Source organism: Acinonyx jubatus, chromosome B1 (assembly GCF_027475565.1).
Source record: "Acinonyx jubatus isolate Ajub_Pintada_27869175 chromosome B1, VMU_Ajub_asm_v1.0, whole genome shotgun sequence".
Lineage (NCBI taxonomy): Eukaryota > Metazoa > Chordata > Mammalia > Carnivora > Felidae > Acinonyx > Acinonyx jubatus.
In genome coordinates, this window is record NC_069382.1 from 168,606,132 (window position 1) to 168,627,424 (window position 21,293).

At 33.2% G+C, this 21,293-nt stretch overlaps 1 protein-coding gene across 2 annotated transcripts in view; it reads left to right on the forward strand.

Moving 5' to 3' along the window:
* PDS5A (PDS5 cohesin associated factor A) overlaps nucleotides 1-21,293 on the forward strand; it is a 136,536-nt gene that overhangs the window by 56,924 nt on the left and 58,319 nt on the right. For both annotated transcript variants that reach the window (XM_027055627.2, XM_053217448.1), the window contains exons 9-17: nucleotides 1,683-1,798; nucleotides 4,381-4,475; nucleotides 5,212-5,357; nucleotides 7,490-7,641; nucleotides 9,120-9,233; nucleotides 11,477-11,558; nucleotides 12,885-12,933; nucleotides 13,118-13,257; nucleotides 19,773-19,888. In XM_027055627.2, coding sequence (XP_026911428.1) covers nucleotides 1,683-1,798; nucleotides 4,381-4,475; nucleotides 5,212-5,357; nucleotides 7,490-7,641; nucleotides 9,120-9,233; nucleotides 11,477-11,558; nucleotides 12,885-12,933; nucleotides 13,118-13,257; nucleotides 19,773-19,888 — 1,010 coding nt within the window. The remainder of the gene's footprint in view (nucleotides 1-1,682; nucleotides 1,799-4,380; nucleotides 4,476-5,211; nucleotides 5,358-7,489; nucleotides 7,642-9,119; nucleotides 9,234-11,476; nucleotides 11,559-12,884; nucleotides 12,934-13,117; nucleotides 13,258-19,772; nucleotides 19,889-21,293) is intronic.

Here is a 21,293-nt window from a genome sequence, read left to right on the forward strand (position 1 = left end):
TGGAAAATATCACATGAAGAACAAGGTTTTGTTTTATTTTTTAATATTAAGAGTTTAACAACAGCGTAAAGATGTTCCCATATCAAATTATTTCTAGGTATAAGGCATTAAAATTTTTTCTCTCAATCTCTTCATACAGTCTGAATATGAAAACTCACACCTCTTCAATCCTTAAACAAGATTGCCATGATAGATGGTGGGAAGGAATTAAGAATTAGATTTCTAGGTTTCTTTGTGTGGACTTAAAGTAACTGAGGGAGACACCAAGTGATTTTTGCACCAAAAAAAATTTACCATAACTATAACCATATTCCAACTTCACTCAAGGAATATATTTTAAATTTTAAAAAGGTAGGGGGGCAAGTTTTCATTCAGTTTCAGTAGTTAAAAATATAGATATGAAATGTCACATCATTTGAAGTAATCACTAAACTACTGAAGTAGTTACCAGTAGAATAAAACTTCTACTTATTTTAGTTTTTGACATTTAAGAGATAGATTGATTTTTCTTTAAAAAAATAAATCATGTTGATTAGTTGATTGGGCTTACTAAAAGATTCTAATCTGTATTGTTGTCACATTGCTTGAGAAAAACTTCATCAAAGAAAATCATTTTTATGATTATAAATGTTAAAGCTTGATATAGTTTTCATTTTTACATGTTTGATAAGTGTGCCTCTCTTACCCATAAAACCCCTATTCCTGAAAGATAAGCCATTCGTAACAAAGACCATATCCCATGCCTTTATTTTTTTAATGTAGTATCTTTTTCCATTAATATTTCTTTATTTGATTTCTGGTATTACTGGTATTTCTGGTATTCAAAAACAATTTGAATGTTTGAAAAAAATTAGCAATTGCTTTTAGTTACTGTCTTTGTTTTCCTAGTGAATATGTGATTTTTAGTATATGTGCTGCCGAACGAAGTGAGCACATGAATATGTGATTTTTAAAGTTTCACATACCATATGGTTTCAGAATAATTTAATTTCTATTAAGATGTGACATCACTAGTGAAACTGGAACAGAATTCATAGCATATATTGATTTAGGATAAGAAAATTGGAGGCCTTTATCGAAAAACAACTTCAAACTAAGTTTTGATTTTTTTTTGTAGCGTTCAGTTCACCTGACCTTTAAATCTTCTAAAAATTCTTGCTCTTCCATTAAAATGAGTTTTCCTGAATCATGACATTCTTCAGTGTCCTGTTCTCCAGTAAGTTAGGGGATCCTCATTTAAAATTTCATATATCAGAATTTGAATTGATACGAGTTTACCCTGGAGCTCAAATGGCAGGAAAGATTTCTTACAAGAAAACTTACTAGGGTGGGAATTATTTGCAGCTTTTCCCTTCACAGAATTTTTTCTCAAACTCTTAGGGAATGTTAGAATTGAATGATTATCTTCATATTTCTACATTATAGATTGCAAACAAGCAGTTGGAGGGGCCATAAATTAGCAGTTGTAGGGGGTGTGAAATAAGAGCAAAGAACCAAATGATCTAACATGGACTCACATCAATTTCTACATAGTAAATAAGAGCATATGAGCATATGATATTTTAAAATTCTCGTCATTGTAAGCAGAAATAGGAAATTGTAGCTTCTTGGGAATATATCATGTTGTTTTCTATAATCTGATGAATAAACCTTGACTTCATTTATTTTCTCTTTTTCCTTAGAGCAATGATGGAGAAGAACGATTAGCTGTTGTTCGACTTTTAGCTAAATTGTTTGGTTCTAAAGATTCTGATTTGGCAACACAGAATCGTCCTCTTTGGCAATGTTTTCTTGGACGGTAAGAGGACATATAGTTCTATGGATTCTAATTTTTACGTTTCAGAAGCCAGTCAGTATGGTCTGCTTGATTAAAACCATACATTTCAAAACTTCAATTGATACGTTTGTTTTTTAGTGTCTATGTTGCTGTCTTTCTTGGAGAACAAATTGTAGATCAGATTTTTTATGAAGAAATGCTTATTATTTTATTTACCACATAACATCTTTTAATCTTTCTGTGCTAAAATAATGTCATTAGGCAACATCTGAAAATGTTCAGTCTTAAGATTTTTAAATCATGAGACTGAAGACATAATGATCCAGGCCATGCCATTCCTCAGTCCAGCAATGTATTCATTTACTAGTGTTTATCTTTTAGGTTTGTAGCTTATCTAATTGAATGATGTATGTTGTGAACTAATGTGGTATTGTATGACTTTGAAATTGAAAATAATTGCTCTTCATTCAGATAGCTTTTTTTTTTTTTTTAAGTTTATTTATTTATTTTTAGAGAGTGAGAGTGCACAAGCAGGGAGGGGCTGAGAAAGAGAGAGAGAGTTCGAAGCAGCTCTGTGCTGTCAGCGCAGGAGCCAGATGTGGGGCTCGAACTCATGAACCATGAAATCATGACCTGAGCCAAAATCAAGAGTTGGACACTTAAGCACCTGAGCCAGCCAGGCACCCAATTCAGATAGCCTTTAATGTTCTTTCTCAAGAATCTAGAATTACTAGATTCTATTCAACATGATGGTAAGGTTGAAAAATATGAAATTTATCAGATTCCCTCTTGCATTCCCTGTACATGTTGCTTTGCTTCAAACCATGAAAAGCCAGTTTTTACTGTTAGTATTCTGGAGAACATTTTAGATTTATCAATTCAACTGGTTCAGAAGGTGGGCTTAGAAATTATGTTAAGATAAATTCATTATAATAATCGTAAGTTAAATATTACAGTATAACAAACAAATCTGAGAAATCTCTGACACTGACATAATGACAGTCTTAAGTTACTTTCCCAGAACAGACCATTCTGAAGGTCTTTAAATGCTATTTTGAATAATGAAACTTGATTTTATGAGAACTTAGAGATAATGAAGCAACTGTACTTGTCAGTAAACAGAAGAGTGATTTTTGTCCTTGTGATTGCCTCAGTGTTTATAGCAAAACAATCACTTGTAAAAACTAAATCAGCTGTAAGCAGTTTCTTATGTTCATAATTTTACGTTCACTGCTATATCTAATAATCAGTCTCTGATTCATAGAAACAAAGAAGTATTACCAGTTTTACCATATTATTTACCTTAGCTATTTAGCAGTAAGTGTTTTGATACTTTGTAATTTACTTGATCATAAATGGTAATGTTTTCATTTTTTTCTGGCAGTTAGAAGATCATTAATCCTAGGGGCACCTGGGTGACTCAGTCAATTAAGCGTCGAACTCATGATCTCATGGTTTGTGAGATCGACCCCTGCACGGAGCCTTGGGATTCTCTCTCTCCCTGTCTCTCTGCACCCCATCCCCCCCCCACTTTGCTCGCTCTCTCTCTCTCTCTCAGAATAAATATTTTTAAAATATTTTAAAAATAAAATTATAAATCTTAAATGCACGACTTATTAAAGTAAAATTGTTTAAGGAAGTAAAAGGCCATGGACGTAAAATGTTTATTAAATAACTTTAATTGGTTATTTTATGAGATTACTTCAAAAATAAAAATATTTCTTGCTTTTTAGAATCACTTTATTTATAATTAATAAATGTTTTTTAAATTGCCCACAATAGGGGCGCCTGGGTGGCGCAGTCGGTTAAGCGTCCGACTTCAGCCAGGTCACGATCTCGCGGTCCGTGAGTTCGAGCCCCGCGTCGCGCTCTGGGCTGATGGCTCAGAGCCTGGAGCCTGTTTCTGATTCTGTCTCTCTCTCTCTCTCTTTGCCCCTCCCCCGTTCATGCTCTGTCTCTCTCTGTCCCAAAAATAAATAAACGTTGAAAAAAAATTTTTTAATAAATAAATAAATTGCCCATAATAAATTTTAAATTTGAGAATTGCTGAGCTTAACTCTTTATTTACATTTGTGGATCTACATGAAGTGTTTCATACTTATTGCAATTTTACAATGTACTAGACCTTTTAAAAGAGCATTTAAATACAAGTTTATCGGAGGGTTTGAAACTTTTTTGTTGTAAGGCAGCATGACACAAGCATTTTATAAAATCATCTTTGAACTTCTGGATCTGCCTCTCTCTTGCTTTCTACCTCTTATTCCTCCTAGTATTTTCCCTCTATAAACTTTTTCCATGTAGATTTTTTAGGTTTTAAATATTTATTTTGTTTGTTTTGTATCATTTTAGGCTGTTAAATTTGGGGCACTACAGAGTTAGATAGTGTGGGTTGAGGGATATGTTTATACTTTTGTTTGTTTTGGTGTGGTAAACATTCTGTTTTCAAAAATGTTTTTGTGAAAATATGTATTTGTTTATATTCTACCTTCAGAACCCATTAACTGTCATAATAATTAACAGCCATTTATATAATGTGGATATACCTTATTTGACAGTAATTATGTTGCCTTTGCAACTAATCTTTAGCAACTTTTTCCATGTAGATTTAATGACATTCACGTTCCTGTGAGATTAGAAAGTGTGAAATTTGCCAGCCACTGTTTAATGAATCACCCAGATTTAGCAAAGGATCTCACAGGTAAGCTGGCTGATTTATTACAAATATGGGAGCAATTACACAAATACATTTAGATGGGAGCTTTGATCTTAAATTTAGTTTCTGAATAGGTTTTAACTCTGACACTATTTCAGATTTCTATCAGTCATGAACTATAAATGATTTTATGTTTGTACAATAAAATTATATTTGAAATCTTCATATTGTAATCCTTTGGAATTTTTTGGAAATCATAATTTGAGGAAGTAGACATTGGATTTGGCACAAATCATTATACCTATGTGATAATTAAATATAGCAACATATCTAATAGTAAGTGGGAAAGTATCTTCTGGAGTAGACTAGAATTTCTCATTCTTCACTTGAACTTACAGCATTTGAATTCACTTATTTGGTGTTAGTAAATAAATGCTTTTATCAAAATGGTATTTACCAAAAAAGAGGTATTGTAACTTAAGTTTTGAACTATATAAATCAGATATTGCTTTGTGATTTGACTTTTCCAGAGTAGTTGAGGTAAAATACATTCTTTATTAAAATGTGACTTTGCAGTAATAGCTACCTAGTGTGGTCTAGTTTATTTTGTGATTATGTAGGGTATTGCCTCCTCAAAAATAAAATTATTTTAATTCATGCCACATTTTACAAACATTGTTTTGGTATGGATAAAAACATAAAGCATTGGTTTTTTCTGTCATTCTGAACATGACAAATATCATAGCTAACATTTAGCTTTAGTTTTTTTCTTATATTACAGAATATTTGAAAGTTAGATCACATGATCCAGAAGAAGCAATTCGTCATGATGTCATTGTTACTATAATAACAGCTGCCAAAAGAGACCTTGCCTTAGTGAATGATCAGCTACTTGGCTTTGTAAGGGAAAGAACACTGGATAAACGGGTAAAATCTGAGGAATTTTATTCTTTTGTAATTTGCTATGTTTAAAGTGTTTGTTAAATACAGTAGGAATTATTCCTAGTATACCTAAAACTTTTATGTGTGAAGTTCAAATCAATACAGTACTAAGTAAAAATCTAAAAATTTTTATGTTTTCTGTGTATCTTTTAATTACCTTTACAAATGAATACATTGGGTTCTATAGCTTTTCAGATATTAGGCATGGGTTTGTCTTCTAGCCTACCTTTATAAAAAAGAGCAGCTCAATTAAAGTTTTATTTTACCTTTTCACTTATATGATGAGTTTCAAAAGAATAGTGATCACCTATGTTGTTTTTTTTTCTTATAGTTAGCATTTTCAAAATTGACATGTTATATAAACTTAGCTGGGTCTATCACTCATTGAATTAAAAGAATATGTTACTTTATATGAAAATGATATTTCTGTATTGCTTTGCTAAGCTAAGGGCAGAAATGATAGTTCTTTAGTTACTTTTTTGGGTGATTTCCTCTCTCTGGTTACAGTTAAAAACATGGGTTGATAAGAGTAGTACTAAGAACAACAAAAGTGGTTCCTAAGGAATAGTGTCAACTATAAGCAAGAGACAGACATGCAAGGCAGGCTGATTAGACATGCTTCTTACTAACATCTTTAACAGAGGTTGCCTTTGCAGTGTGCTATTTTATTTGATGCATAGTTTAAAACACACTGTCCTCCTGAAACCAGTGTCATTTAGTAATAATTTCAGAGTAAAACTACATTTCTTGGGTATGAAATATAGCAATAGGTATTTATTCTTTCTTTTAAAATAGAGGAGGCAAATATGTAAAGTGGGCACTGTTGAACATATTCAACTGTATCAGTAATTCTAACTTTGAACAAGTTTTTCCTCTTGGCTTTAATTTAAATGAAATGATACCCTACCTAGTGATTAGCTGGTAACTCTCTCCCCACCCCCATACACACACTTGATTTAAGGTATTACCATTTGTGTTATTTCCTCCTTTTAGTAACATTTCTCTCCAGCTTCTGTAAATGTTTATACTTTCCGAAGGAGTTAAATAAATTAATCTTCCTGAGGGTGCATGGTATGGTCATATAGCATCTACTAGACATTTTAGGACCTGGATTTTGGTGTAATAAATTAGATGGCCCTGGGTATAGCCTTTCTGAAATTTGTTTTCTCCTCTATAAAATGTGAGGACAGGACTTAATCTTTAGATTTCACTGCTTACATTCTTTGGTTTCATGTGAGAAATGTCACACGACATCCATTACTTGTTGTATGGGGACAGAGTTTCATTCATCTACTAAATAGCCTAAAAATGAGGAAATTGTACAAAAAATTATAAAGAAATATTAATGTAAATAAACCAAAGATAATATGTTCTGACTTGTTGGGATAAATATCTTTTCTGATTTTGTTTTGTTTTGTTTTACTACATCTCACTATCATGGTTCTAACTATAGGTTTTTATAGTCTCCTTTTTTATCTACCTTCCTCCTACTACCTTTCTTTCCTCCTAGTAAACCGTTCCAGTCTCTAGAAGTCCCAAAGAGTCTTCCAGTAACTAGTAGTATGTGGCTAGGTAAATCATTTGCCCATTTAATCTATAAAGTAAGGAAGTTCACTTAAGATGATCGCTAAGGTACTTTCCAACTTTGTAATTCTAAGATCTTGATATTAAATTTTGCTCTTCTTATTCTGAGTTAATAACAAAAGAAATTTAATTAGGATACAGCATTCCAAATGATAGGGCTTTTGGTTGCAGAGTAAATCACACACTTTCTCTTTTACCTTTTAATCACTTCTAAAACTTGGGCACATTTTTTAAGACAGAATCTAATGAAGTCTTCTGTAAGATTTACTACTGATGGCTTGGCTGTGAGGGAAATAAAATTGGTAGGTTGATGTAGTAGTATTTGCATTAGACAATTTTTAAAGTAGTCAGATTTACAAATAAGAACCTGTTCAGTGTTGGTAAAGCAATTTGTTGCTTAGGAAAATAAATATTGTGCTAGTTTATATACATGTAAGTCTGATTGTACAACCTAGTTGAAGAAATGGCAATTTTTTACAGATTAGCATTCTAAAGTTTGGTATCTCACTCATTCAATAAACTATACTTTTTAGTGGCGAGTAAGAAAAGAAGCTATGATGGGTCTTGCTCAGCTTTATAAGAAATACTGTCTTCATGGTGAAGCAGGAAAAGAAGCTGCAGAGAAAGTCAGCTGGATAAAGGACAAGCTTTTGCATATTTATTATCAGAATAGCATCGATGACAAGTGAGTCTAATATGTTGGTAGAATGGTTGAATATAAAAATGCTTTTAATTTTTTTAACATAATTTACTTCTCTTTTATAATTATTTCTAAATTTAGAAATCACTTTATTGTATTTATACATACTATATTTAAATAAGACTAGCAATAATTGTCAAGTAGCATAATTAATGAAATAGACACGGGCTTCAGAGTCAGACCAGAGGCCAGATGTTCATTTTGCCCCTTATTAGACGTGTGTCTTTGCACAACCGTCTTCTGTATATCTTGGTTTTATCTAAAAAAAAGGAGTAATAATAAAGCTTTCCTTACAAGATTGTAATGTAGATTAAATAAAAAATGAACATAGAGCTCCCTAGCCCAATGCCTGGCAATACAGCACTATTCAGTAACTGCTAGTTGTTATGCTTCCTTTTTTGAAACACTGTAAATATTAATAGAGGTAGTACTGTGGTGTTTTTTTTTATTGAGGTATAATTGATACATAGCATACTAGTTTCAGGTGTGTATAACATTCTATATTTGTATATATTGGGAAAAGATCACGATATGGCAACTTAGTTACAAATTTTTTTTCTAGTGATAAGGACTTAGGTTGTTTTCATTTTTCAAGTTTTACTTGTAATTCTGTTTTGAATTGCAGTGATGATTTTGGCTTTTGCAGAATACTTGGGATGTTTTGTTGCATTAGACTGACTGCTTTGGTATCATTGGCTGTGCATTTCATTGATAAATGAGGATCTCTTGTATTTTCTTATTCCAGTGATATTGAATAATAAATATAAGCTTAGCAAGAAAGTTATTGCAGTATTGGTAAGGAATTTAGACTGTGGAGAGAAGAGAGATCAGATGTGCCCAGGAAAAGCTAACTTTTCAGGAAGCAATATGAAGGAAGATCCTTCTGATTTTATGTAATGACACCACAGGGAAAGAGTTGAACTATAACTAGAGGAAGTTAATGTTTTTGTTTTTGACAATTAGCTGTTCTTGATTGTTAGCTTTATATGTAGTGTTAAGTAATTTACTATTATAGATCAGGACTGATGAAGAAGAATAGGTGGAACAGCCTAGCACCTTGTGTTTAGGAGTAATGTATGACCCTTTTAGAACAAATGTTCCACACTGACAAAAAGTAAAGTCACAAATCGCAACTAGCTGTAAGTTTAAAAATAACTAGTCCACGGTACCTGCCTGGCTCAGTTGGTAGAGCATGTGACTTGATCTCATGGGTTGAGCCCTATGTTGGGCATAGAGATTGCTCAAAAAAAAAAAAAAAAAAAAAAAAAACCCAACCCACAACTGTACTCCAAGAAAAGGAACTAGTCACATAATAATATTTTCCATTGTATTTGCACATATAGGCATCACCATTTGCACGTATAGGTCTGATATTTTTGCATAAGATGGTTAAAATATAAAATGCCTGTTGCTTCTAAAAAATAGAATAATTATATTATTGGTGGGTATTTTTTGTTTCATAGACTGTTGGTAGAGAAAATCTTTGCTCAGTATCTTGTCCCCCACAACCTGGAAACAGAAGAGAGAATGAAATGCTTATATTATTTATATGCTAGTTTGGATCCAAATGCTGTCAAGTAAGTTACTTTTTAAATGAATGTTTGGAGTAAAGATTTTATAAAATTACTTCACCTTATCTAATTGTTGTTGATGGGGTTGTTGCTTCTTCTAGTTGAATCAGGAACCTCAGGTAAATATTTATAGAGAAAAATTTCACAAGTTCAGGTAAATTTAAAAGCAAAAATATTCCTATGTACATAGATAGTATTTTGGCACCTGAGTCCATAATATATATATCGTTTCAGGGATTCAAAGAAATCCCCATGTCAAAATTACTTTTGTCTGCCTGTTGACTGGAGTCTGAATTACACTATTGGAGCTTTACAATACTATGTCTAAGAACTAAGTACTACTTCTTTAGCAAGAGAGTATATCCAGATCACCTCTATGTAGAATGACCATATGATTGGTAGTCTGAACTGGGATATTTTTGAGACTGAAAGGCACTATTAATATTTTTGATCAGACAGTTGATATAAACTTTAACTGTCCTAGGCCACTGGGATATGTGGTCACTCCACTGTAATAAAGCTTTTTAAAAAGTAAATAAGTCCTGTTGTTGAGATACCTGGTTCTTCTGAAAAGAACCTCAGCGTGTGTGTGTGTGTGTGTGTATGTGTGTGTGTTTATTACAATATGTGTATATTTTGTATATTTATCTTTTAACTTTCATATAATTTCAAATTTACAGAAAGACTGCAGGAATAGTACAGAGCATTATGATGTCCTTATACCCAGATTCATCATTTGCTTTATCATTTGCCATTTGCATATACTTTTTCTTTATCTCTACATAAATATTTTCTTCTGAACCATCTGAGAGTAATTTGCAGACATTAGATCCCGTTACCCCTAAATATTTCAATGTATATTCCCTAAGAATAGGATATAACCAGAGTATTCTTGACAAATCAAGAGATTTAGCATTGATACAATATTACTGTCTAATCTAATATGTATTTAAATTTCCTCAGTTGTCTCATTAATGTGCTTTATGGGTTTTTTTTGTCCCCCCTTTCTAGTATTACAGATTGCATTTGGTTGTCATGTGTCTGGTCTCTTAACTTGAAGCCATTGCTCTCTCTTTCTTTGTCTTTTAGGACTTTGATGACTAGGGAAGAGTATTGCATAGTCCAGTCCAGTTACTTTGTAGAATATTCCCTCAATTTGGGTTCATCTAGTGTTTCCTCATTATTAGATTAAGTTTATACATTTTCAGCAGAAATTCTACAGAAGTAACGTAGTATCCTTAGTGAATCGTGTAAGGAGGCATTAGCCATTATTTGTTTTTAATTTGTGAGTGATTCCTAATGCTCACTGTAGATAGTAAATCCCTGGCCTAAGGTTTAGTCTCTGTTTATATTTCAGAATATTGGCAAACAATACTCCAAGATAGACTAATATCTCAGAGGTCCTCTAGACACTTGGAATTATGGACTGTGTTTGTGAGAGAAGAAAATCTGCTTTCATAGAGTAGTCTAAAGTAAACACACTCAAGTTAAATTTGGTTCCTTGAATCTACATCATTTCTAAGAAGTTCATTTTTCCAGCCTTTCATACATATGTCTTAGCTTGCCATGAAAAGCCTTTACAATCTGATCCTTTTCTACAGTATGTTCCAGCTTCCTGATACTACTCCATTCATAGTCTGTGTTCCAAATCTGTAAATTTTTTTTAAGTTTCCTTTGTTGCAGGCATTTTGATGACATTTTATCTTTTATGCCAGAACATTCTAGCTATCTCTGCTTAGAATGTCTTTCAGTCCCTTCATTTACCTGGAAAGATTTTTTTCATCCTCCTAAACTTCTCAAATATTTTCTCTCATAAGAAGGTTTACATTTACCATTTTAAACTAACCTGTCTTGGGGCGCCTGGGTAGCTCAGTCATGAGCCATCAGTCTTGATTTTGGCTCGAGTCATGGTCTCCCGGGTTGTAGGTTTGAGCCCCACATTAGGCTCTGCATTCACAGAGTGGAGCACAGAGAGCAGAGCCTGCTTAGGATTCTCTCTTCCCTCTCTCTCTGCCCATCCTCTACTCTGTCTCTGTCTCTCTCTAAAATAAATAAATGTTTAAAAAAAATTTTAAACTAACCTGTCTTAATCCTAATAAATAAATGTCAGTGCTGGTGCTTAAAATTTTAGGTAGATATACAAGCATGGTGTATTTATACAAGGCAACAAGAAAAGTAGGATGGTTGAGTAGTTACCAGAATTGTTATATTACGTTATCTCTTTTTCATGCTTATAACTTTATTAACAGAGCTCTCAATGAAATGTGGAAGTGTCAGAACATGCTCAGAAGTCATGTACGAGAACTATTGGATTTGCACAAGCAACCTACAGTAGGTTCATTATTTGTTTAAATTAATAGTTTGTTATGGTCATTATTCAGTTTTTCTCTAGTTACATATAATGAAGCAAGCAAAAAGTATTTTGAGTATTTTCCAAATGTCAGTTACACATAATTTCTGTAGTTTTCTAAACAAAATTTTCACTGTAAATGAATATAACAAAATTTTATTTTCTAGCATGAGCAAAGAAATGGTGATGTCTAGTTTATCACTTTAGATACTAAGCATTTATACATAGTTCATCAATTTTCAAATAATTAGAATTAAGTCTCAAGATAAAATTCTATATAAAGTCATGGTTTTTTTTTTACTCCATGATTTTTTGGTCCTTCAATATAGAGTCAGTATCAGATCCAGTGCCAATCCTATAAATATGCCAAAGTCAAATTAACAAAAAAATTCTGCCCAATGTTTTCTGGAAGATGGGGGAAAGAAACTTGAATAATTTCTTAATATATTTCTCAATGTGTTGCTAGAATAGGTGTTCTTAACTAGGGAATCATAGACAGAGACCCTTCAAAGATCTATTGATGCTAAAGCAAGGGTTGGTAAACTTTTTTTGTAACTGATAAGGTTGTAAAAATTTAGGCTTTGCCAGCCATAAAGTCTTGGTGAACTTCTCAACTCTGCCTTTATAAAATTGCAAAAGCAGTCATAGACAGTATGTAAATAAACAGTGTGTGTTTCAGCAAACCTTTAATAAAAACAGATGGTCTGTAGGACCATAGTTTACCAATTTCTGATCCAAATTACTCAAATGTCATACTTTATTGTGTTGGACAATACGGAAGTACTTTTTGTATATGTGCTGCTGAAGCGAGCACCAGAAGTACTTTTTGGAAAGGAGGTGATTTTCTGAGTTGTTTTTTTTGTTTGTTTGTTTGTTTGTTTGTTGAGGTTATTTTAGTAATAGGTCATAAAATAGATAATAGAACTATTCAGGAAGAATTTTTTTTTCCTATTCACATTTTTAGTTAATTTTCTTTGATGTATGGTTTCACAGTAATTTTGGTATGATAATTGTTTCAGTTATCTTCAGTTCAATCTTCTGGCAAGATGTTTTCTCTATGGAAATTGTATATTCCTTTTTTAATTTTTAAATACCTTCCTTCTGACATCACCTTTCCTTCTGTTTGTCCTGACTTAATAGTTGTTGCTACTCCACAATTTTTTGTTACCAACTTCTGGTGTAGATTTTCTGGTGGCTGGTTTGTGATGATTTTTTTTTTTTTTTTAATTTTAAAAAATGTATAATACTGAGTTTGGATTTTCTTACAGAAATTTGTTCATATGACTTCTTTTTGTTTTAAATTTCAGTCAGAGGCTAACTGTTCTGCCATGTTTGGAAAACTGATGACCATAGCAAGTGAGTTTGCTTATTCATTCCATATATAACATAATAAACATCAAAACAGGCAAATAACTTACCCAATGGGACAATTTAATACCAAGTAAGAGAAAATAATTCAGCATAATTTTTAAGAGAGCTTGCTCTTAGTTTAGCAGAGTAGTTTTTCTTTTATAATACTGATTCTCTTTCATTTTTATAGAGAATTTGCCTGACCCTGGGAAAGCACAAGATTTTGTGAAGAAATTTAATCAGGTTCTCGGTGATGATGAGAAATTGCGGTCTCAGCTGGAGTTATTAATCAGTCCAACCTGTTCTTGCAAACAGGCAGATGTTTGTGTGGTTAGTAAATTATACTTGTACATTTGTTCTTTTAGCTTTGCTTATTGAAATTTATATTTCATTAAAACCTGCCTTACATAAATTATTTGTGTTAATTTAGCTATAATGTGAGCTCTAAATTACTCAGGAGTATATCTGTGATCAGCTTAGTTGTCTCACCAGTGTTCAGCCAAATTCCAGGGAAAACACTAGAGAACTAAGCTAGGGAGATTGGTCCTAGGAATTGAGCAAGACAGTATGCTTTGCATTTAGTAGACATTTGTTAATGTAAATAGAACTTTCTAAATCCTTGTGTGTGCATACATTTTCTTCACTTCTGTATTATTAGGATGGAGATAACCCTTGTCAATAAATTAGCAACAGTTACATTGTCATATATGCATTTATAGAGAAGGTAATTTCCCATTTAGGCTTTTGTCTTCATTCTATTCCTGGATTCTTTATTTTATAGAAAACCAGTATTCATTGAAAATATCAGGAAAGAACTTCATCCATTTTTTTATTCAGCATTTTATGAGTTTTGTGTTTGAATTTCACCTATACCATTTACTACCAGTGTGACCTTTAGTAAGTTCAATATTTTGTAGCCTCATTTTTCTCATCTATGTGTGAAAACCTCACAGGATCGTTAGAAGATTGTGTGTGTGTGTGTGTGTGTGTGTGAGAGAGAGAGAGAGAGAGAGTGAGAGAGTGTGTGTCCTAATACATGGCCCTTTAGGATTTAAATACATTGTATTTCTGTGGTATAGCGCATATATTACAGCTGCTATGTTTGGGACTAGGCTTACAGAGATGAATAAGAGAAAAAAAATATTTCAGGTACTTATGTCTAACTTTGTTCTAGAAAGAATTAGAGTGGGATAATTATGTAATAAAGGGATGAGGACTATGATACATGTGTATAAGAAATGGTATGAAAGCACGGTATAGGTGTTTTTTATTCATTCTAGGGATACTGGGTCACTAAGTGGATCTAAAAAGACCAGGAATTAGGAAAAGATGAGGGGAAGCCAAGTTAGGGAAGAGAACAGTGGACTCTTCTTTTGGGTCTGGGAATATGGATATACCAACCACCCAGACTCCCTCAACCTTTGCACTTCTGAATGAGTGGTTTGCCGAAAACATTTAAAGGTTTCATTTACTTCTTTGAGATTTAGAATTCTAGCTCCAGAATGCTGTGTCCTGCAGGGCATCAACTAATATAAGTGGATCATAGAATGAAATAGCTTGAAAAGACCTTAGAAATAGTTGGTTTAAGCATTTGATTTTACAAATAAAGACATTGAATTTTAAGGTTTCTTATCCAGTATTTTACATCTGGTGATAGTGGCTGAGCTTCAGATAGAGTCTAGATCTATCATAAGTCCATAATTGTGTTCTTTCTATACATTCCGTTGTTTACCGGAAGAGCCAGTTCAAACTGAGTACTGCTCAACAAATGTGCACCTTGAGAAAGAACAATCAGGTGGTGTTTTTGGTCTGAGAGAAACAGAAATTAAGCTTGAGTTTGAAAAAATGGCAATAACATGAATTCCTACTATTTGTCAGACCATAAATATTTAAAAGTTTCTAAATCCAAAAAGTATATGCAAAATAGATGTTTGTAACCAAAATATCTCAGGATGAATACCACAGCCATGCAGTGTAGCCAATCAGTGCTCCTGATTTTAGCAACCAGGAAAGTAGAGATGAGGACTGCAGTTGCACTGGAAAGAGCAAGGTGATGATACTTTTTTGGAGGGGAAATTATTCTGAAGATATTTTAGGTAATGGTCCACAGAATAGCTAATAGAAGTCTATCCTAGAAGACTCTTCACAATTTTTATTTTGTTTTCTTTGGTGAATGGTTTCACAGTAATTTGTTTTCTGGCTTTTACATGAGCATTGTGTATTCTGAGCACATTATTTAACTTATCTGTATATTGAGTATAAAATAGGATGTATAATACTCTTTAAACACTCAGGAAAACACCACTGTTAGTTTTTGCCATTTTCCAGAATCTATATCCTTTTGTCCTTCTCCCCAAGGGCTACTGGTATTAGTTATATACATCCTCTATTATCACATTCTTTTTTCTTGCTGCTTTCATTCTGAAATAGAAGAAAAGAATAAAGAAATACACAAAATTTAGTTTCTGTCATTCTGTGTAGCTTTCATTCTCAGAATTTCTCTCTATCCCCTACTAATGTGTATGTGTCACCACTTCCTTTTTTTCTAAATGACAATCACTTCTTCTCAAGAAGTGAACATTACTCAGTAACAAGAGTTTTGTAGGAATGGAGATCTAATACTTTGAGCAAGGAATAACAATAGACCCATACTATGGCTTAATACATATATACACGATGGTATAGTGAGAGAGGATGAGCAGTGGTATTGCAGTGTGTGCTGTTCAGGTTTGCTTTCCCTTTGGACTTCAGGTATTGAGTTTCCACACCTTTATTCTAGAGAAGGATCACATATTTGCTATAGCATGAGCTCTGCTTGCTATTTGATGCTCTAGCATGACCATGGCTCCTAAATTTCAAGATTTTCCAGGAAGCTTATTAATGGAGCATATGAGACAGTCCTAGGTTTAAATTCCAGCTGTACCATTTACTACCATTGTGACTGTTAGTGAGTTACTCAGTATTTCTGAGCCTCCTTTTCTTCATCTATAAATATTATCAACCTCATGAGATTGTTAGAGTAAGATGGAATGAAATTTTGTGTATGACTTAAAATAAGACCCTTGCGCTACCCCATAAGATGTAAATAAATGGTAATTTTTGTGGTACTACATATACATGACAAACACTGGCAATTCTTAAAATAAGTGGAAAGGGATCACAAATCTCCATCTTTTTAACGGTCTCAAAGTGATTCTGCTAGAGTACTTCACAGATCACACCTTAAAAAACCCTTCTACAGGGTTATTTGAATATGCATTGTATCTTCTGAAGACCATATTTTGGGTTGTCCCTTGATCAAGCCTACACCATTATAATGCACTGCATAATTTAGTAAATTGTATTATACATAGTCTCTCACTGAGGTTGTAGTTTAGGTGACAGAGGCAGGCAAATATTTCAATAGAGAATATAGCGTGGTAAGTATTCTGAAAGAATCATGTCCTTTGTAACACAAAGGAACAGCCCCCATTCCAGGCCAGGGTGGAAATTGGAATAGCTTATTCGAGAATAAGTGGTTCCTGAATTGAATCTTAACAATTAGACCACTACATCAAGAATGACTGGCTGTATTTCTAGCCTCAGTAACTGGATATCGGAGAAGATATTGGAGGGATAGAAAAAGATAACGATGTGTGGCCTCTCAGCAGTTGTGTTTAGAAGTCTGGAATTCAAGACTGGTTGGTATAGTTCCTGGAGGAGGTAAAGAAAAGAATGGAAAGGGAGAGAGATGCTAATGCATGCTATTTAGTAACAATCATCAAATGTTTCCTGTTTTCTTTTAATTTAATCTTTCTATAGTTAGAATGATATACAGGGGTGATGTGATTTATAGTAAGAAATATATATTTGGTCTTTGTCCCCCATTTCTGGTACAGAACTAAAAACCCTTTAAGTTACTGAAGTGCAGAAAGCCACGTAGGTGTCTTTTGTTATGTTAATGTGGTGTCTTTAGCAACTAGGCCTAAGGATGGGGACTGGTTGCCTCTGGAGCCAATTACATGATAAGAGGGTTGGAAACTGAGGTCAGTCACCAATGGCCAATGATTTGATCAATCAACCTATGTATTGAATCCTCCATAAAAACTAAAAAAGACAAAGTTCAGAGAGCTTCCGGGTTGGTGGACATGTAGAGATTTGGGGAGAGTGACAGACTCACAGAGGGAATGGAAGCTCCCTGTCCTTTCCACATACTTTGCCCTATGCATCTCTTTCATCTGACTATTCCTTAGTTATATATCCTTTTATAGTAATCTGGTAAGTAAAATATTGCTCTGAGTTACATGAACTACTCTAGCAAGTTAATCAGACCCAAGGAAGGAGGGGGTTATGGGAACCTAGATTTACAGCCAGTTGGTCGGAAGTATAGGTAACTACCTGGGCTTACACCTGGGCAGGGGCAGGGGCAGGGGCAGGGATGGGAGGCAGTCCCTTAAGACTGAACCCTTAACCTGTGGGAACCAATCCTATCTTGGATAGACAGTGTCGGAATTGAGTTGAATTGTAGGACACCCTGCTGGTGTTTGGAGAATTGCTTGTTGATTGGGAAGTCTGCCCTGCCCTCCATACACACACATTGGAATTACGTTTAGGAACTGAAAAGAACAGGTCACTGAATCATGAAAGTTAAACCTTTAGAAGCTGCTTCTTGTGAGAAATTATGCTTTATCTAGTTTACTGATTCCAGCTGTGAAAATTGATAATGTTAAATCTAGGAGACATTTTGATTAGGAAAACATCAAAGTATATGAGAGGAGATACTGTGTATGTGAAAGAGTACAATTTTTTTAACATTTATATTTTTTATTGTCAAAATGAGAAAGGAAAAGTATGAAGAACAAAGGAGATATATAAATGCAGAATTTTTAAGCTCTTTAGTGTTATAATAACAGGATTAAAAAATTATAAGCTTGTTGAGAATAGGGACTATTTATTTGTTTGACATTCTTTAAGAGTGCATATTTAATATACTAAACAATTTCTGTGACTAGTAAATATGTATCAGTAATAGTATCAACCTGCAGTGTTAGCATAGTTGATGAGAAATTTTGGAAACATTGTCAGAGATGCAGAAAGAATTCATTTTCTTTATTCATTCTGCTGTCATTTCCTAAAATGATTGCATATGATTACTTCCGTTTGAAGCTTTGTCAGTTATGAAACTTCTTGTTGGTCTTAGATGTTTCTGTTTGTGCATTGGAAGTATGTGTGGGTGTTTTTTTTTTTTTTCTTAATTGCATAAAGAAAACAAAGCTACAAACTAGTTGGTTTTTGTTGCCGCAAACTAATTTGGCTTGCTGCGTGTTCCCAGTATCACTTAAGATTATCACATACAATAATTATTATGAAAGATTACTTAAATGTAAGGTTATATTGGAATATAAAAACATTAGGTTTTAAAAGTTAATTATATCTAGTGTTGTTATGTACATAGGTGTATTTTATATGGTATTATTACTAGGTTTATATAATTGTGAATTATTCTTTTTCCCTTTAGCATTTCTTTTATTTTTTCTATGCTTGTCTCTAGTACCATAACTGTCTCTCTTAATGTCTAGTTTTTTTTTTCTTTTTTAGTAACCTGTTCCAGGGTACTGACTAGTATAGTTTGCCTAGCAATTTTCCAGTAGGCTTATTTGTTATTAAATGATCACTGACTTTATTTTAGGTTAAAGCAATTAAATTTTATGCTAGGGATAAAAAAAAAAAAGTCCCCTTTTGGGGAGACCTGCACAAAACAAATTTGATTTCAAAAGATAGTAACTGTACTTAAATTCAGATTTAAAATATATACCTGTGGGTTAGAGCAAAGTATGTAAGGACTGAACACTGACTAAAGTATTTTTATTTTCTCAAATGCTAAAGTTTTGCTAAGTTAATTATAGTTTGCAAAATAAATCAAGCATCTCTTAATGACTAATAAGTTTTCCCGAGACTTACACTCTAATGAGAAACATGGATGGTATCCAATTTAATATTGTCTTTATAAAATTAACTTGTGTCAAGATATCACTGAAATTATAGTAGAAATTGTTTCATTTTTCCCTTGTCCCCTGAATATATATTTTTTTATGTTTTTTATGAAAAAACATATAAAGTGACTATTATTTGTTACTGCTTTATAGTTTGGGATGTACTTTTAATATGCATTATCTTCTCACCCAAAATTTATATTTATTCAGCAGAAATATTCATTAAATGTTGATTAAATTGTGTTGATTAAATTTGTGATTAAACTTCTTCCCCCAGTGCCCAGCACTTTGTGAATTTAACCTTGTCTTTGGGAGAATCAGGCTCTCTAATAAAGTCCCAATATATTCTTTAGAAACTCCAGCAATAACATGTTTTCTTTGTAGGAACTATTTGATGTAATGCCACCATCTTTGGAATCACCTATGTTTTTCCACAACTAAAAATTTTATAAATAATTACATACTTATGAATCTCCCCCTCTTTAAAAAGACAAATCATTAACTGAAAGCATAATATTCTGTCAAATTATGAAATAAACTAATAAAAGATACCCATGAAAGTATTAATTGTTAACTTTTTGAAAGAGCACTAAAAAAGATTGTTTACTAAGCAATAATTTCATGGGAGAAATATAGGATAAAAGGCATAAATCACACAATGTTATCCCCTTTCTGTCCTCCACAGTACAGATTTTGCAGTGATAACCTAATGAGTATATAATTCTAGTCAGGGTCTAAAGCAGAAATTTAGTCAAGTCTAAAGCAGATTCTGCTGGTTTTGAATCTTTAAATGCTTTTGATACCTATAGTCACTTTTATTTTGAAAAATATGAATGTGAATCATACTTACGGTAAAATCTTTCCCTTCTGTAGAGAGAAATAGCTCGAAAACTTGCAAATCCTAAGCAGCCAACAAACCCTTTTCTAGAGATGGTCAAATTTCTGTTGGAAAGAATTGCACCTGTGCACATTGATTCAGAAGCCATAAGGTAAGTCAGGAAATCTATTCACTCAAAAATAGAATATGGTCTGAAACCACAGTGTGGTAAGTTTAAATTCTGGGTCCCTAAGAAAATCTAAAAAGTCTCCCTGTATACCTTTTTAATATATCATTCAAGTTGAAAGAAGGGCTTACTCATTTTCTAGTCTTTGACTTACTTCAATGATTTTAATTTTTTTAGAGTTCTTGTGTTTTATTTTTAGCCTATCTGTGCTCATCAAAGAAAACCCTAGAACGCAAAATATGGAAAAAGAAGAAATTTTTAAATCTATAGGCTGTCAGTCAATCTTTGAGTTTTCTTAGCCATTTTGATGGCCACACAACATCCCTGTAGTATGTATTGTATCATTGTTCAGTTGAGATATGTGAAAACAGAATAGTATTTTGAAAAGAGAACAAGTTGCCATTAGACTAATCTGGTGTCACAGCATGTGTCTGCTACATACCAGTTTGTGTCTTTGAAGAAGCCTGGTAATCTATCTGAATTCTTAATTTTATTTTTAACTTTAATATGTGTATAACATCTCTTTGTCATATGATTGTCAGAATTAGAGATAACATAAAAACTAAGAAGCCTGGCACAATAGACATTAATAGCTATTGTTTTTTATTAAGTGTTTTCCATAATTTCATGCATTTCAGTTGTTTCTGATGATTTCTGTTGTAAACTTCTGTGAATACTTTTCCCTTGCACTAATCATTTTTCCTGTAGACAAGCTGTATATCTTCCTTTTCATGTTGGGTCACTATATAGTACTTACTGGTTCTCTCTCTCTGTTTTCTTTTGTTTTTATTGGTTCTCTCTCTCTCTCTCTCTCTTTTAATGTTTGTTTATTTTTGAGAGAAAGAGGGAGACACAGAATCTGAAGCGGAGCCCCAGGCTCCGAGCTGTCAGCACAGAGCCCAGCGTGGGGCTCCAACTCACGAACCACGAGATCATGACCTGAGCCAGAATCGGATGCTTAACCAACTTAGCCACCCAGGCAACCTTTATTGGTTTTCTTTTTAAATAGCTTTGGATTAGGAGACCTGATTCTAGCTATTAGTTATTTCACTGTATGTGAATCACTGCTTTGGTTGTATTGAAATGCCAGTTGTATTGGTTTTCTAGGGCTGCCATAACAAAATACCACAGACTGAGTGACTTTAACAACTGAAATTAATTTTCTCACAGTTCTGGAGGCCACAAGTCAAAGATCAAGGTGCCATCAAGTTTGATTTCTTCTGAAGCCTCTCTTCTTGACTAGCAGATGGCCTCCTCTCACTGTCTCCTTATAGGGTCTTACTTTATCTGTGTCCTAATCTTCCCTTCCTATAAGAACAATAATTATATTGAATAATGGCTCACACATTTCACCTCATTTTACCTTAATTATCTGTGTTAAGACCCTACT